The sequence below is a fragment of the Theobroma cacao genome, chromosome 1 (genome assembly GCF_053813885.1).
Source record: "Theobroma cacao isolate CCN51 chromosome 1, ASM5381388v1, whole genome shotgun sequence".
Taxonomy (NCBI): domain Eukaryota; kingdom Viridiplantae; phylum Streptophyta; class Magnoliopsida; order Malvales; family Malvaceae; genus Theobroma; species Theobroma cacao.
This window is the reverse complement of record NC_142639.1, coordinates 12727975-12745188: the sequence shown is the minus strand read 5'-3', so window position 1 is coordinate 12745188 and position 17214 is coordinate 12727975. Positions and strand designations below refer to the sequence as shown.

Below are 17214 nucleotides of genomic sequence, written 5' to 3'. Positions count from 1 at the left end.
TATTGTTTCGAGCATAAGATCAGGCTTGTGGGAGATTTTTCTATTCAAATCCTGGGCAAAAAATTCGTATTCGATTTGATTCATTTTTTCTTGGGAATTTGATTTCTAATTTGAAGAAACAAAGAATCTTGAAATTAACCAAAGTAAATTAAGCAAAAGCCAACGAAGACAAACTCATGAAAACCTGCTTTCAGAGATGATAATTCGTACTTTTTCACTAACATATGTATATATATTTATCATTCGTACAACTATTATATATGGAAGGGGAAAAATTACATGGATCACAATCCAAAAGGCCCAAAAACAAAAAGAAGAAAAGAAAAACCAACAATAATTCTTCTGTCAATCCATGCAAAGTAACTAGCACAACACACTGCAAAATTCCCCTTCCTTGATTTTCCCGTAAAGAAAAAGAAAAGGAAAAAGAAGCAATGCTAACCATTTATTTACATCTCATTTTTACATCAAGATTGCATAACGCATGCTGTCACTTACCATCAAATGATTCATCTCTGATATCTGAGCAAATTCACTCGACACCCAAACTCCATCAGCCCCATTAACATGGGGTTGAGAGAAGCAAGAAACTAAAGAGAGAGGAGCTCTAACAACGCTGCAAATGACAGAAAGACCATTCCAGGATCCGCGGGGTCTTCTGTCGATGAAAATTGGCATCTCAGCTCCATTATTATTATTAGTATTCACTCCTCCAACCATGTTCTCATCGGCTACTCGGGGGCTTTTCTTGATGTTTTGGAGGTTTCGTCGCAAAACCACCAGCATACGCCACATTTTTTTTTCTTTTGTGTCTGGCAATGGTAAGAGGCTTTGATTTCTCAGGAATTTTAGATTCTTGTGAGGGGTGGAGAGGAGGAATGGAAGGCCACCTTTTGTAAATGGGTTTTGATAATGGCAAGTTGGTGGTGGTGTTGTTAGTGCTCGTGTTTATCACAAAGGTTTATTGGGTTCCTTTTTTGAAGGGCATTTTTCTTCACTTATGTTTTTTTCTATAATTGTGGGGTCTAGTTAAGGCCAACATGCCGACAAAGTTGCCCTACTTTATACAAAGCTTTCCATGGAGGAATTTTCTTTTATTTCCTTCTTTTTGAAATGATAGAAAATGAACTAAACGTAGCAAATACCAAGCATTTTTTGTTTTTTTGGTTTTAATTTATTTAAGGCTCCTTTACAGTTCATTTGGAGTACGTACGAACTGATCAGAGAAAGAGCGCTACCAAATGTATGCTTAGAGACAAAAAGTTCAGTCGAAGAAGATCTTTTATTCAATTTGGATTGAGCTGTCCCAATTATGGGTTAATTTATCTGATCAATAGAATCATAACCCTTTGATAGTTTGGATTGAATCCTTTTTCTTCAGATCAGATATTTGTATTTACCGGCCATATATCTAATACTATCAAATTTTATTAAGATTGATAATGGACTCAAGATTAAGGAACCCTTTTATTTATAAGGGACCCAAATTTGCACTCCATCTAAGAATCAATTCCTTGTATTTATATCACTTGATGGAGACCCATCACCCATGCTATCAGCAGTACTGCTCCACTCATATTGTTTCTCTTCTCTCTCCATTTTGTTACCAACTTGCACATGCATAGTTGCATTCCAATATGCATGGATACCAAGAAAAAAACAAAAGGAAATTCAAAATCATGGGCTTTAGCCTGGTGAGCACTTTGGGGATGGAAAAATGAAATCCTAGAAATGTGGATTAAAATTGAATCTTTTTGAATTGTGCTAGCTAGGCTGCTGTAGATGATTCTGCAATACTTTTGCAATAACAATGATAAAATAGCAATTGCAATTAATTTTGACAATTGTAAATATATATATATATAATATTTCATAACAGCAATCATGGTTGTGTTTGACATCATTTCATCATACACTTGTTGTCATTGTCATGGCGTCATCTGGTATTAGCCCACAGTTTATACCATAGTTAAGAAACAAAAACCAAGGTTCAGTGTAAATGGATGACTTCTTATTCCTTGTATTTTGCTTTTCCTTTTGTTCATGGGAATAATTGTTTTGGGGAATATATAATATGAGACAGTGATTGACCAAAAAGCAAGTTGTTGATTTTTTTCCCTTTTTAATAACACATTGATATCCATTTCAAAGGGGTTCATGAATCACGAACTTTGCTTTGATTAAAAAAAATTAAATCAGCTGATTTACTACAAAACCCCTTGCTTTTGCTGCATATTAATCTCCATTATATCAAAGGGAAACTCATTTAATAATTTCGTGATAAAAGGAAAATGACTTTTGAGTCTCTTTCACAATTTTTAATGTTATCTTCAATCTTCACTATGTGTAGCTTATAGGACAACACTGGAATCACTAATGCACCAACTGACCACATGATTAGAGTTCCAACATAAAATGATTGTGATGTTATCTGCAAAGTTAAATGAAGCTTGCATTAGTCTTCAAGCCTACTGGATAACAAGAAATTGGAAGTCAAAATTTCACTGTTTCTCATGTTTAAGTCAAGTGCAATTTGAAGGAGGTCATTGATTAAACAAATGAAAAAATGTTATTCAAGAAATTGAGGGTATTACTAACATTTGTGTTAAAATTGTGAGGTTATTGCTGAATGCTAGCCAGGCTCACTACTTTTGGTAAATTGAAAATGAATAAAGAACATCTTCCCCAGTTTTATTATTGGATGAGACGCGTTAAGTAGGTTAGGTGATGTCGAAATGTTTCCAAATGGTCAGATACATGGAACAAAATCAACCGTTTTGATTGTTTAGAGTAATTAATTGTGAGATAATACCTAATATACTGGTATTGACTTGGTCAGAATTACAGAAACTCTTTGAGACAGTGATCAACACAAGGGGGCCACAGAAATGAGAACTTTTAATCAGAGAGCCTATTTGGTTTCGGTTTTTTTTTTTTAGTTTAAAAACTATTATGAAGCTCTTATAAAAAATAATAATTTTTAAAATTAAATTAAAACTATTTGATAAACTGTTTAGTAAAATAAATTATATAAGTTTTAATTTTGATTAAAATTGTCATAAAGGGTATAAATGGAATCTTTAATCACTTAATAAACTCAAGCGGAACAAATTTGCTTCGAGTTTATATACGATTTCAAATATTAAAATAAAAAAATTCATAACTAAATGGAACAACTCTTAAACTTGTATAGTAAAAATAGTATTACATTTTTTAGTGAAGAAAAGAGAAAAGCTTCAAATAGTATCTGAATGTAATTTTGAATTTTGGATTTTTTTTCTCTTAATCTTTGTAAGAACAAAAAAATCTTAGATTTTGTTATTCTATAGTTAGATCTTCTGTTTTCTTTTTTTTTTCTTTTTTAGTAGTCTTTGTAGAACGATGTAAAAGACAGTGAGATTGTGATTTTGTGTTGAGGAAGGATGATTTGCAAAGGGAGGGAGAGGAAAGGGAGATTGATTGAGAGAGATGGGTATTTGTAGAAAAACTGATATGTTTTTAAAAGAAGAAAAGAGAAAATTCCTCTCTTGAGCTTTTCTTTAAGCTCTTTTTTTTTAATTTTATTATTTAAAAAAAGTAGTTTTTTTTTTTAGAATTTCTCAAATTGTTTGACTTAGTTTTTACTTTTAAGAGATTGATAAGCTGAAAAAAAAAAATTAGGCCAAACAGATACTAAATCTTAGATCCACAGGCTATTCGACATTTTCTTCCCTAGTAAAGGAGAATTTTGACTCAGATGTAGATATCAACTAGATTTGGTGCCCATACTATGCTACCGATAATTTTTTAATTTTTTTATAAAAAATATTAATTTAATGCCAAAATGTCTATTACATAAGATTTTAAGTTTTTCTTGAATGACCCAAATCATTGTCCAAAGTGTTCCAAAAAAAAATACATCTTCAAATAAAACATGAGCCAATTTCAATAGATAGCATCGTTAATCATTTTGATCAATTCTAAAACACAATCAATCTCTCAAATATATTCAATATAATTTAATAGAAATGAAAAGGCATAATACCTAAATAAGTCCTTAAACTATTTATGAAAATTTAAATAAGTTCTCTTTTTTTATTGTATTCAATCAAATTCTCATCCTATTAGTTTGAGTCAAATATGTCATTATAACGAATGATTGACTAACTTTCGCTAGTCAAAATATCACTTATCATTTTATACCATATTATGCTGATGTCATAATGGAGATGATGTGGCATACTAATCTGGCATGACAACATGGTCATGTAACATTTCTTACCCTCCACGTCAGAGTCATGTGAGCATAAATGACAAGTGATGCTTTGACTAATGATAGTTAGTCATTTATTAGTCATAAAAGTTTATTTAACCCAAAATAAAAATATAAAACCTTAATTAAACACAATAAAAAAAACTTATTTAAATATTGTTAAATAGTTTAATAAACTTTTTACAATATTATATCAAATGAAAATAAAATATAAATGTTTGAAAAGAAATACATCACAACTTCACAATCTATGATTTAGTAATAATGGCATCTACCTAAAGTAATGCACAAACTTATGTATCCCAAATAGAGATACCTCAACAAATGTGTTATAGATGCCAAGACTTGAAAGCTCAAAAAGCAAGCCCCACTTCAAAGAATATGAAATTGAGTTATTTCACTTGACTATATAACACTAAACAAAGATTTAAGGCATAATATTTAAATAAGTTTCTAAATTATTTATCAAAATTTAAACAAGATTTTAATCTTTTATTGCATTCAATCAAGTTTTTATATTTTATTTTAGATCAAATAAACTCTTATGGCTAATAATTAACTAATTACGATTAGTATGCCATTTGTCATTTTATATCCACTTTACATTGATATGATGATAATGTGGAGGGTAAAAAATATCACATGCTTATATTATGATGTAAATTAGCATATTACATTATCATCAAGTATGATATGTTAACATGTCACATCATTATCAATTAAGATATATTAGTATGCCATATCAGCATTTTGCAATATAAAATGACAACAAGCATTTTAACTTAGACAATCATTAGTTATGAGAGGTTATTTGACTCAAAATAAAAATATAAGAGCTTATTTGACTTAAAATGATAATGTAAAAGCTTGATTGAACATAACAAAAGTATAAGGATTTATTGAATTTTCTCGAATAGTTTAGAGGCTTTTTTATATATTATGCCAAGAATTAAAACATAGCAAATACAAACTCAAAAATTTACCACAATAAAAGTGTTGAATGTTAAATGCAAACGAAAAAAATAGCAAGACCTCATCTCATAACTAATTAATTTCATTCAACAATAAACGAAACCTTATCTCTAACTCATCCCCATACCTGAAAAAATCACTCAAAAAAGAAAAAATGCTGGAGGTAATAAAATAGAAGGCAACCATTTATATTTGAGAAAATTGTGAGAAAAAGACCTTGTGATAAGGTGATTTCAAAAATAATCACCCATATAAAGTTATCTGTTTCTAGCCAAAAAGAAGCATGAGTAGACCAAAATACCCTTAAAAACATCGTTTCAAATAAATGCTCAGTTGTTTGAGTTATCTCCCTCCCGTTAGAGAGAAAATAGAAAAAAATAAAAATAAATGCTCAGTTGTTTGAGCTCGATCATCTTTCTCTCTCAACTCTTTGAACTGTCTCAACTCTGCCAACTCTCTGTTGAGCACCATCGTCGTCAGCTCTCTCAGATCTCTGAACTGTATGAGCTCTGTCAACTCTCTGTTGAGCACCATCGTCATCGGGTTGTGGTCTATTTCTCAGCATTTGGTCATATTGTCGTAGATTAATAGACCCTATAGCAGAGATGACATCAAGGTACCTGTTAATGGGTTTATTGCTGCAACACACTTAAATTTCTGAAACATTTGGTGTAAATTAGTACATGGATTGGAAACATTGCCCAGGGTTGTTACACGCCATGCATCTATAACATGTGTTAGCGTTATTTTAGCATGTCACGACATTGATTATATGCATGTCGTGTTACAATGTTTAATGTTATATTCATGGCATGTTATCACATTTTATGTTATATGCATTTTACGTTACATGCATGGTGTGTTACAATATTTTACGTTATATGCATGGCGTGTTAAAACATTTTACGTTATATGCATGGCGTGTTACCACATTTTACGTTATATGCATGGTGTGTAACATAATGATTGACAAATTTTTGAACACGGCATGTATTGTGTAAAATGATTGACAATTTTTTTTTTCAAAATTTCAAAGGGGTTCCAATTGTTCGACTTGTGATAAGACACGGTGGTTAGTGGGTGGATGGCATTTACAAAGGTGGTGAGTCACGAATGAGGGAGGTTATGAGTGATTTGTCGCTTGCAAGCTTGATGAAGCTGGTTGAAGATGTTGTTGGGGTAAACTTAGAAATTGACTAGATTAGTTACGTGCATTGATTAGTACACCCGAAGAGCTATCACGACCAATTATCAAGGACGATGAGGATGTTACATTAATTCTGCTATAACAGAGGAATGTTCTGGCTGTGTATGTCAGCATTAAGGGATGCCAAACAAATGTTATGTCACATGAAGAAGTTGAACAACATGGTAATCAACTCAATCAAAATGAGATTTATAATGCTTCACATATACCACAGCATTCGGTTCGTAACCCACAACAATGGCAATTGAGGTATGCACAAGAGTTTGTGACAATTCAGATGATGGGCTTGAACAATGGCATGATGACAATTCAAACGATGACTAGCTTTATGACAGTGACATTCCAATTTGCAATAATGTTGAAGGCGAAACGAAACCTATTGGAGGTGTTGATGTAGGAGATGTTCAGTGTGATGACCCCATATACAATAACCCCATCGCTAATGAGAACGGGATTCATTCCCTTGATACATTGCTCAATGACAGTTATCAAGAAAGGGAAAATGTAGGGATATCTCGTACGTGGCTAACTGCAAGTGCAGAAAGGTTTTCCTTCCAAACACTTACCACTGAGGAGTCGACATGTGCCGATGATCGCTTATACAAAGGAAGAATGTTTTCGTCCAAGGTCAAGTTGAAACGAGCTTTGAACATGTTGGTTATAAAAGAGAAGTTTGCGATAAGAGTAAAAAGGTCATGTAAAGGTCTTTATGAGGTTGGTTGCAAGGACAAGGCATGCAAGTTCAGTGAGCGTGCAACGAAGTTAGCTAACAGAGGAGAGTATTGGCAAGTTCGGACATTCCACAAAGTACACACCTATACTGTTTATGGTTTGCAAGGGCGATTTCCAACTACGAGTGCGAAGATAATTGGTGAACTTATGTCACACAAGCTTCGGGCTAATGGAGTAGCATTGAAACCTAAAGACATAATTTGTGAGATGAATGTTCAGTGGGGATTGGAATGCTTGTATGGTAAGGCTTGGCAAGCGAAAGAGTATGTGGAGACACTTGTTTTCAGTATCTAGAATGAGTCATTTCAATAACTACCCTTGTATTTTTATATGTTGGAATAAGAAAATCCTGGCACAGTGACTGCAGTGGCTACTGGTGAGGCAAAAAAATTCAAATATTATTTTTGGTCATACAGGGCATGTATTCGAGGGTTTAGGGATGTAATGTGTCCTACGGTTGCAATTGATGCGACACATCTGAAAGGCAGGTTCAAGGATGTTCTGTTTGTCGCTGTATGCAAATATGCGAAAGACTGCGTGTATCTAGTTGCGTTTGGTATCAGCCATGTTGAGGATGAAGACTCGTGGACGTGGTTTCTTAGTAAACTGCGTGATGCGGTTGGTTGTCCTGAAAACACTATGTTCATTTCTGATTAGCATATCGACAATAAGAAAGCAATCCAAAATGCATACCCAGAAGCGCACCACGGTTTATGCGGTTACCACTTGAAAAAAAAAACTTTAAAAACAAGTTCAAACACGACGACGTTTGTATGATTTTCACCCTTACTCGAGATTGCTATAAGGTTTTTGATTTCAACAGACATATGAACCAGCTCAAGCAGATTCACGTGGGAGCCCATGTTGACCTTATGAGAATAGGACCTGAGAGATGGCACTTGCATGTTCACCGGCAAGGCGATAACAAATGATGACATCCAACATTGCGAAATGTGTTAACTCATACTTGAAGCATGCAAGACAAATGCCAATCACTGTTTTGATAGAGTTCATCAAAGACATGTTCCAGCTTTGGTTCCATGATTGGTACGAGGAGGCTGTCAACGTCACCACGCCCCTCAGCCCTTGGGTTGCTAGGCAGTTGAGCAAACGGTTCAATGATACACATCGCTTTGTAGTTAAGCTTATCAATCGAGTGGAGTTTGAAGTTAAAGACGGGAAGATGGACAAACTTGTAAACCTATCCAGAAAGACATGTTCATGTTGTGAGTTTAAAACAGATTTACTACCATGCAGCCATGCCATTGTAGCAATAAGGTCAGAATATCTTTATTTCTTATTTGAACCCTAATTGACATAGCATTTACATTGTGCTTGAAGATTGAGTTTATTGTATTTTTCAGTAAATGCAAACGCGAAGCCATTGAATTTTACGCTAACTACTACAAGATAATCGTTTTGTTGAAGGGTTATTCAGGATCCATTCGGCCGGTAAGGCATCTTAGTGAGTGGGACATCCCCCCTCATGTGAAACAAATTATCATCTTGCCACCACCTTGGCGAAGCCAAGCGAGAAGACCTAGGAGGAGAAGGATTCTATCAGCTGGTGAAGGTAGTCGAGCACGGAGATGTTCCCAATGCAAGAGGTACGGGCATAACAGACAAAATTGCCCATCCCCATTTGCAGTTCCATCCACAAATCTGGCACCATCTCCAAGTCAATCGATGCCTCCATAAGTGCGACGACCCAAAGCATGTTCAAGTTGCAAATAAACCGGTCACACACGAAACAACTGTCCAATATGAAGGACAATGTCTGAAAATGTAAGGTGTGTTGTGGGTGAAGACAACTTGTCCGCCTAACTAAATGTGTAACCCATGTGCAATACCTTTCTCACAATTTCCTTTTGCAGTATCTTACATTCATTCATATTTTTTAGTGTTTGTTAGTTTCCTCTTATAGATGAGTCTTTATTTTTTTTATTCATTTTGTAGATATATTATTTGAGTATTCATTTCATTTTGTCTATAGTTTTGAACACTGAATAGACATGCGAAGTCCCTATACTGTTACCCCATTTCTCACATTTTATACCACTTGTATTAAATAATTAATGATTTGATTTAATTCCTTTCTATTTTATTAGATTTAACTTTTTATGTTCTTACAATCAGATTCCTTTCTATTTCATGAGTAATTAAATTTCATCAATATTCTCTGCCTCTGTTTTTCTTCTTGCTTGTTATTCACTTCACTGACCTCAAGTGTAATTATTACTTTATTTTAGATATTTAAGGAAAGAAAAAAATAACATCTGTTATAAGATAAATAATATAACCTGATATTTTAATTGTTATTTGAGTAATTCCGGCTCTCAGATGCTTAACCATACTCAATATTTAAAGTTCTCAAAGTTCAATTTTCTTTTTCGAACCTTGCTAAATATATGTCTATTTTAAAAATGAAAATAAGTAAAGTTTCGAGAATATCATCGGCTAAGCACTTTTATTTATATTTATATAATTTATATGTCATGAATTTATATTTTTAATTTAAAAAATATATTAATAAATAGAGTAAAGTTTTTATTTATAAATTCAATAGGATTTGTGGTTTTTTATAATTTATTTTGATTTTTGTACTTTTAATAGAATTTCATGTTAATGAACAATTGGAAAAACTTTAATATTATTTGTTATAGATTTATACTTTTAATATAAAAAAATACTCATTATATAAAAAAAGAAATTTATTTATTAATTTCAAATTATTCCATTTGTTAATAATATGAGTTCTATGACATGTAAATATAAAAAATCAAACAAAAGAGATTAATTATCCTTAAAGATATAGACAAAGAAAAAGAACACGTGTAATTAAATTAATTCATCTAAATTATGCTAAGCTAATAAAAGAAATGCCACGTGGCAGTTTTGATCATCTGGTATGGGGGTTGAGATTAGGTTGTAATTGGTAGATGTGAATGACATCTTGTGGTGACACGCTGAGTGGGAGTAGATGCTTGTGGTGACACGCTGAATGCATGCAGATTTATGGTGTGACACGCTAACTTGTTGCAGTCTTGTGAGGTGACACAGCAGGGACCAATCGTGGTGACATGCTGAGTGAATGTAGACTTCTGGCGTGACACGTTGACTTGTTGCAATCTTGTGGGGTGACACGACAGGGGCCAATTGTGGTGACACGCTGAGTGCATGCAGACTTATGGCATGACACACTGACTTGTTACAATCTTGTGGGGTGACACGGCAGGGCCCAATCGTGGTGACACACTGAGTAAATGCAGACTTCTGGCGTGACACGCTGAGTTGTTGCAGTCTTGTGGGGTGACATGGCAGGAACCAATTGTGGTGACACGCTGAGTGCATGCAGACTTATGGCCTAACACGCTGACTTGTTACAGTCTTGTGGGTGACACGGCACAAAATTGATAAAATTAATAAAATTTTAGCTTTTGGATCTAGGGATTTTTTGGATTTTTAAAGTATGAAGTTTATCTCTCTATTTTGAGCTTTTCACTTTTCAGCTTGATTTTATGTTTAATTGATAAAGAAGAAGTAATGTGAAAGTAATGTATAAAATGTACGAATATTAAAATTAATAAAATTAATTGTATATACAAAAAAATAATGATGTACACACAATGGCCGATATGTTCAAGGTTCGCTCTCACAACTGTTGGAAAAAGTTTCTAGAGCGTATTAGCGATGCATATTTGCAATCATATTCTGCTTAACTTTGATATTTTTCGATTGCAACATATCATCAATGTACCCTATCATGAACATACCGCAACTAACACTATCGTTCTACCGATGCACTTTAACTTTTGGCAAATGGATATCCAATGGCATCGACGTCAAATCCCGTGTCTTTCGACGTGTTTTGTTGAAATAACCGGCTTGGTGGTAGATGATTGTCATAATAGTCGTAAGGGGTGTCATCTAAGCCTCACGCACTCCGTTATCCTTAGCATCCAAAGTTCTTGCAGAGTCCACCACCTTGATCGTCCACCTCACCAAGTCGATCTTTGCTACCACCCAATGCCCGCCCACATTGCAAGGTGCGAGGATGAAATCAACATCTTCCCATTTTTTGTCGTATGTCGGCCTCTCACCCTCCACATACCCCCGTAACTCATCCGAAATTTCCATCGTGGAGTAAGCATCTTCAGTTGGAAATGCGGTGTGTGGCAGATGGATGATGTTTTGTTAAGCATGTATACATTAGCTTACACTTAATGCAATCAAAAACTTAGTATTTTCATAATTGAAAAATTTTCAGATAAAGTTACGAAGAATATCGTGTCAACCACGCATGCATGGGTAGTGTACAGCTTTGACTTCAGCCTTGTCATCCGCTTATAGAGTACGTTGAGGCATGCATCTATATGTTCACTATTCATTTCTTCTTTAGGATCCTCTAATGTTGTGAAAAATTCAGCACCTTGATCCCCTAAGATCCCAACGTCAACAGAATGAATTTCAAAAGCCTTGTGGATTAATGCTTCATTGAAAAATAGTATTTGCAATGTTATTTATGAGCTTACCTCGCACACTCGTCTTTCTTGAAAGCTTCGTATGCTTGCACCAGTGCGTCCTTCATATACCAACGGCTCACTGAAGGGTCGACATACGGGCTTGACATGTATTTGCTAGCCAGTTTGACCCGTGCCTACTCAGTTGGGTCTGAAATATGTGCTACACGATGATGGACATCAGACTCTGCTGACAACAATCGTGTCCCGCTGGCTTTAAGAATGCTCTAAGAAAGATGATCCTCTTCAACCTAAAGTGATGCAAGGTTCCCATCCCCTTCTTCTGTTGCCTCGACTACTACATAGGACTCAGGAAGATGTTGTCCTTCAACCACGAGTGAGTAAAGGTCACCTTCCCCTCCCACAGATGCAACGATAACCGAATCAGCCTCAAGAACATGGACTCCTTCAGCCACGAGAGAGTGAAGGTCCCCCTCCCCTCCCGCAGATGCATTGATAACCGAATCAGCCTCAGGAACATGGACTCCTTCAGCATCATCTGATTGAAGGGTCACATCCCCTACCACAGCATCATCTCTGTCACGGCCAACAACATCATTGTGAATGTTAACAGCAGCTTTATCATGCTGCCCATCATCAGCATCATCGTCATCCTCACCAGCATCGTGAGATGAAGAACCGCTCTACAGAACGAGATAAATAGGAAAATTCGTTAACTCATAAAATACCATAAACCATAAACCGAGAACAAAAATAGAACTACACCTACTAAACATAAACGACCAATATATGAGCAAAGATAGAATATTGTACTTGTGATTTCAGGCCCTCTAAAATACGAGCAATGACAAGGTCCTCAAACGTCTGCATGGCCAGAGTCAATGACTGAATCGAAGCCTTAAGCTCTGACATGTCTTTTTTATGCCGATGCATGATCCGTCGTAACTGACGCTTCGTGACTACTCCATCATTGATCCTTGTCGAATGGGTCAACTACAATAACATATATTACTGTGTTATTCAATAATCATATAAAGAATTGTTGAACATTAACAGTTACAACTTTAAAATCCATACCGACGTCTCATTACCACTGTGCGGTTGAAGAGGACTGATTGGTGGTTGATGAGCTACCGTCGCCTCCCTTAACTGCAATGACAGAAATTACTGTGTTACTCGATAAATATATGTAGAAATGTTAAACACAAATTCTTACAATCGATCTTAACAATGGCTCATTAGCAGTGTGCGTCTGAAGAGGACCTGTCAGTGGTTAAGGAGCTGTTGTCGCATGGTCCAACTACAAACACAAATATGTTGTTTGATAATCACATATGGAATTGTTGAACACAAACTGCTAGAACCGTCCTTACCGGCTGTTCATTGCCATTGCCATGGTCGTCCCCTTCCTCCATCAACTCAGGGCCAAACAGCTCATCCACTAAAGCAGCGACGGTGCGCCTCCGCTTGATGCCACTAGTGGCTCTATTCTATTTTAATTTTCTCCTCTTTTCTAGAGCACTTAAGCCCCAGTCTGGCCGATCCTCCAAGTGCCCTATTGGCACATACTAGTGGCCCTCAAATAACAGGACATCAATGTCCATAAAATACTCCCGGTTGACCTTCTCCGAGGTGGGCTCCAAGGTCTCCATTGCCCATAACTGTAAAATAGGGATTGTGATTAAATTTTAGGCAAAATTATTATACAAATGCACAGCATAAATTAGTAGTTGTTCACTCACCTGCTCAGATGACTCCAACTGCTCAACTGTTTTATAGAAGCCTTTCGACTTTTGATTGCATTGCCATTTGCACATACGTGGCTACACGTTCTTCAGACCAGAGGGGGCAACTATTTTTTGGAAGGTCAAAATTGCCTTCATTGCCCAGAACTGCAAGTCAAATGTAACATTATCATACTGTAAATGATAAACAAGTGCAACCATAAATTTTTATGTCAAAATGAAATGGATAAATGTTTAGTGATAGTACTTGTATCACCCATGCGAATCCGTAAATGTTGTACCGTAAACGAGTAGCCTTCTGTGAGTTTGAGTCAGGCACTTCGAACTCCTTCAAAAGGTAGTCCTCGGTCAACCTCCAAACATAGTGACCCCATGGGAAGGCATTCCAAGCATCGATGTCTTCCACCAATGACAATAGCTAAGGCGTCACTCGTCTACTGTAGTCTTGACCAAATAAAATGTTATTCATGAACAAGACAAGTGCCATCTTGGTCGCGTCGCCTGGTCTCTAAAAGTTGCCTCTGCGAAAAATATCAAGCAACTCCTGCAGCTTAATGTTCTGCTACCCGTTCCAAAATCTTGCATGAATTTCGACCGCAACGACCTCTTATGGTCATATGAATACATCGGGCATTAGACCAAACTTTAGTCCGGTGATAAGGCAAAACTCCTACTTTGATATCCGCCCCTTAGTGTTGCCAATGGCAAACCATAGCTCGTGCTTCATTGCGTCTGTCTCATTGATTCGATGAATCATGATGTTATGCAGGAGACTAGTGCTGAAGCAGCCTTGTAAATATATGTCCAGTAGCATTTCGAAACATTTACACTTCACTACATCGTACTCCCCTTTCTCTTTGAGAGTCTTGTTGATGTAATGCAGTTGCGACCACTTACAGTGGGTGTTGATAGCGACATTGAACGCCCACTTCTCCCTCAGCACAAGAAGCAAACTATCAAGATCTTCATACTGATTGGACTGCACCTGCAAAACATGGCACACATGCACGAGTGAGTTAACCCATAATGTGGATACAAGGTATACTGAAGAAATAAATAAATGTTGTAACACGCCATGCATATTAAGTAAAATTTTGTAACACGTCATGCATATCAAGTCAAATGTCGTGACACACCATGCATATTAGTGTCGTGACACGCCAAAATATGTAATTACTGACTTGTTACACCAACAGTCGTGACACACTAAAAACAAAAAAACCCAGTTAACCCACAACACGTCAAGAACAACCGTCACATACCAAAAACCCAAAAAACCAGTTAACCCACAACACGCTAGGAACAACAGTCACATGCCAAAAACCCAAAAATCCAGTTAACCCACAACACGCTAGGAACAGCTGTGACACACTAAAAACTCAAAAAACCAGTTTACCCACAACATGCTAGGAACAGCCGTGACACGTCAAAAACTAAAAAATCCAGTTAACCCACAACACGCCAGGAACAACTGTGACACACCAAAAACCAAAAAATCTAGTTAACCCACAATAGGCCAAGAACAGCCGTGACACGTCAAAAACCAAAAAATCCAGTTAACCCACTACACGTCAGGAACAGCCGTGACCTACTAAAAATCAAAAAAACCAATTAACCCACAACATGCCAAGAACAGCCATGACATGCTAAAAATCTAAAAAACCAGTTAACCCACAACACGCCATATGCAGACGCGAACCCCCTTCAACATTTTAGTACGAACAAAAAACCAGGAAGAAAACAGTTTAAGCAAAGCATAACAATTGTAAAAAAAACACCAAATAACCCAACAAACCAATAAAAAATCAACAGTTTAAGCAAACAAACTCAGCAAAAAATCAACGAATAGAAGAAAGATTAATTTTAGAGTGACTAACCTCTTCACTTATAACCGACATTGTTACTATGATGTAGTTAAGCTTGCAAAGAACGAAGTCAAACTCAGGAATGAATGAAACTCTCTTACTTCCTTCACACAGACGTTTACGATTTCAAAAAAATATTTAATTAAAACAAAATGGCCTTTTATATTCATTTCATTCGTTCAATGGAAGTCCAAATGCCTTCCTCGTCATTTGCCTACCTTCTTTCACACTATGGCATGTCACATATTAAACCCATGGCGTGTCACACATTCAAGCCATGCCATGTCACACGTCTGACCATGGCATGTCCCAAACTCTAAACGCTGTTGTGTCACACCCGTCCCACATATTCTCACTGTGCCGTCTCACACATTTTCACCATGGCGTGTCACACAGTCTAAACCCTACCGTGTCACACCCGTGTCACACATTATCACTGTGCCGTTTCACACATTATGACACTGTAAACATATTCTCTGACCAGGCATGTCACACTCGTGTCACACATTATCACTGTGTCGTTTCACACATTATGACCTTGCCATGTCACACGTTCTGACCATGGCATGTCACACTCATGTCACATATTCTCACCGTGCCGTCTCACACATTATCACCCTGTCGCGTCACAAATTCCCTCCATGGTGTGTCACACACTCTAAACCCTGTCGTGTCACACCCGTGTCACACATTATCACTGTGTTGTTTCACACATTATAACCCTGTCGTGTCACATGTTTGACCATGGCATGTCACACACTCTAAACGCTACCGTGTCACACCCCTGTCACATTCTCACCGTGCCGTCTCACACATTATCACCTTGACGTGTCACACACTCTAAACCCTGCCATGTCACATATTCTCACCATGACATGTCACACATTGCCACCATGCCGTGTCACAAACTCTATACCCTGCTGTGTCACACCCGTCTCACATATTCTCACCATGACGTGTCACACATTCCCACCATGCCGTGTCACACATTCCCACCATTCCGTTTCACAAACTCTAAAACCCTACCTTCACACAGACCATATGGCCTTCTGTAGCACGACCATTTTCTGCTTCAGATTCACATCTTTCTCTTTTCGATTCACCATCGTATCAGGGATTTCTGCTTTCACATCATTCTCGAAGCTTTCGATTCATCACGACTAGTTCTTCATTCAATTTAATATCACCCTTTGTATTATCTGAATGCCATGTTCGAAATATCTGAAAAACCATTATTTTGTTTTGCAAAAGCTTCTAGGGAAAAAATAAGATGTTTTGCACAAAAGTAGATGTTCATAAATTCTTCGCATATTTATTTTCTAATTTTTCACCTATTTGAGAGTGCACGTCACCGAAGATGTCTCATTAAGGGTATTTTTATCCCAAAATCTCTTCTGGTGGCTAAAAACAATTAAATTTATCTGAAAGGTTATTTTCAAAAACATTTTGTTTTCAAAGCCAAAAAAAAAAATTTCCCCTTTATATTTGAATCTTTTTTAAAAATGCAAAAGGCAAGGAAAAATAAGAAAAAGAATTATTTTTTGGGTAATTTCATAAGCAACAAGTATCAAAGTCACCTTGAGCATCAACAATCCCTATTTCACACATCTCATGCACTAACAGCTCATGTCTCATGAGTTGGTTGCCTATGTAATAATGCCTTTTATTACGGTAGCTTAGTTGACATGTCAACTGCATGTGTTATGTCACATCATTTGTAAGTAAATGTTTGTAACATGTTCTGCCACGTCATTTGCCTACCACATGTTTTGTGTTGTTATGTATTTTGTCACGTAATCTGTCGCATACTTTATTATGTGTTTTATCATGTACTTTGTCACATGTTTGGTCACATAATCAACCACATGTTCTGTTACATAATCAGCCATGCGTTCTGTCATATAATCAATACGTATTCTCATGTGTTTTACCACATTTACACTTTTATAAGGTCATTTTT

The 17214-nt window shown here is 36.2% G+C and overlaps 1 protein-coding gene across 1 annotated transcript; it reads right to left on the bottom strand.

The window, feature by feature from the left end:
* Window positions 1-210: 210 nt before the first annotated feature.
* Window positions 211-960, bottom strand: LOC18612409 (uncharacterized). Its single transcript, XM_007049192.3, has one exon. The coding sequence runs from the start codon at window positions 793-795 to the stop codon at window positions 463-465; it is 333 nt and encodes a 110-aa protein (XP_007049254.1). The 5' UTR covers window positions 796-960; the 3' UTR covers window positions 211-462.
* Between the last annotated feature and the right edge of the window lie 16254 nt (window positions 961-17214).

Bases quoted from the DNA above. Each gene is read 5' to 3' on its own strand.
- LOC18612409 (XM_007049192.3), bottom strand. From the start codon at position 795: ATGTGGCGTATGCTGGTGGTTTTGCGACGAAACCTCCAAAACATCAAG.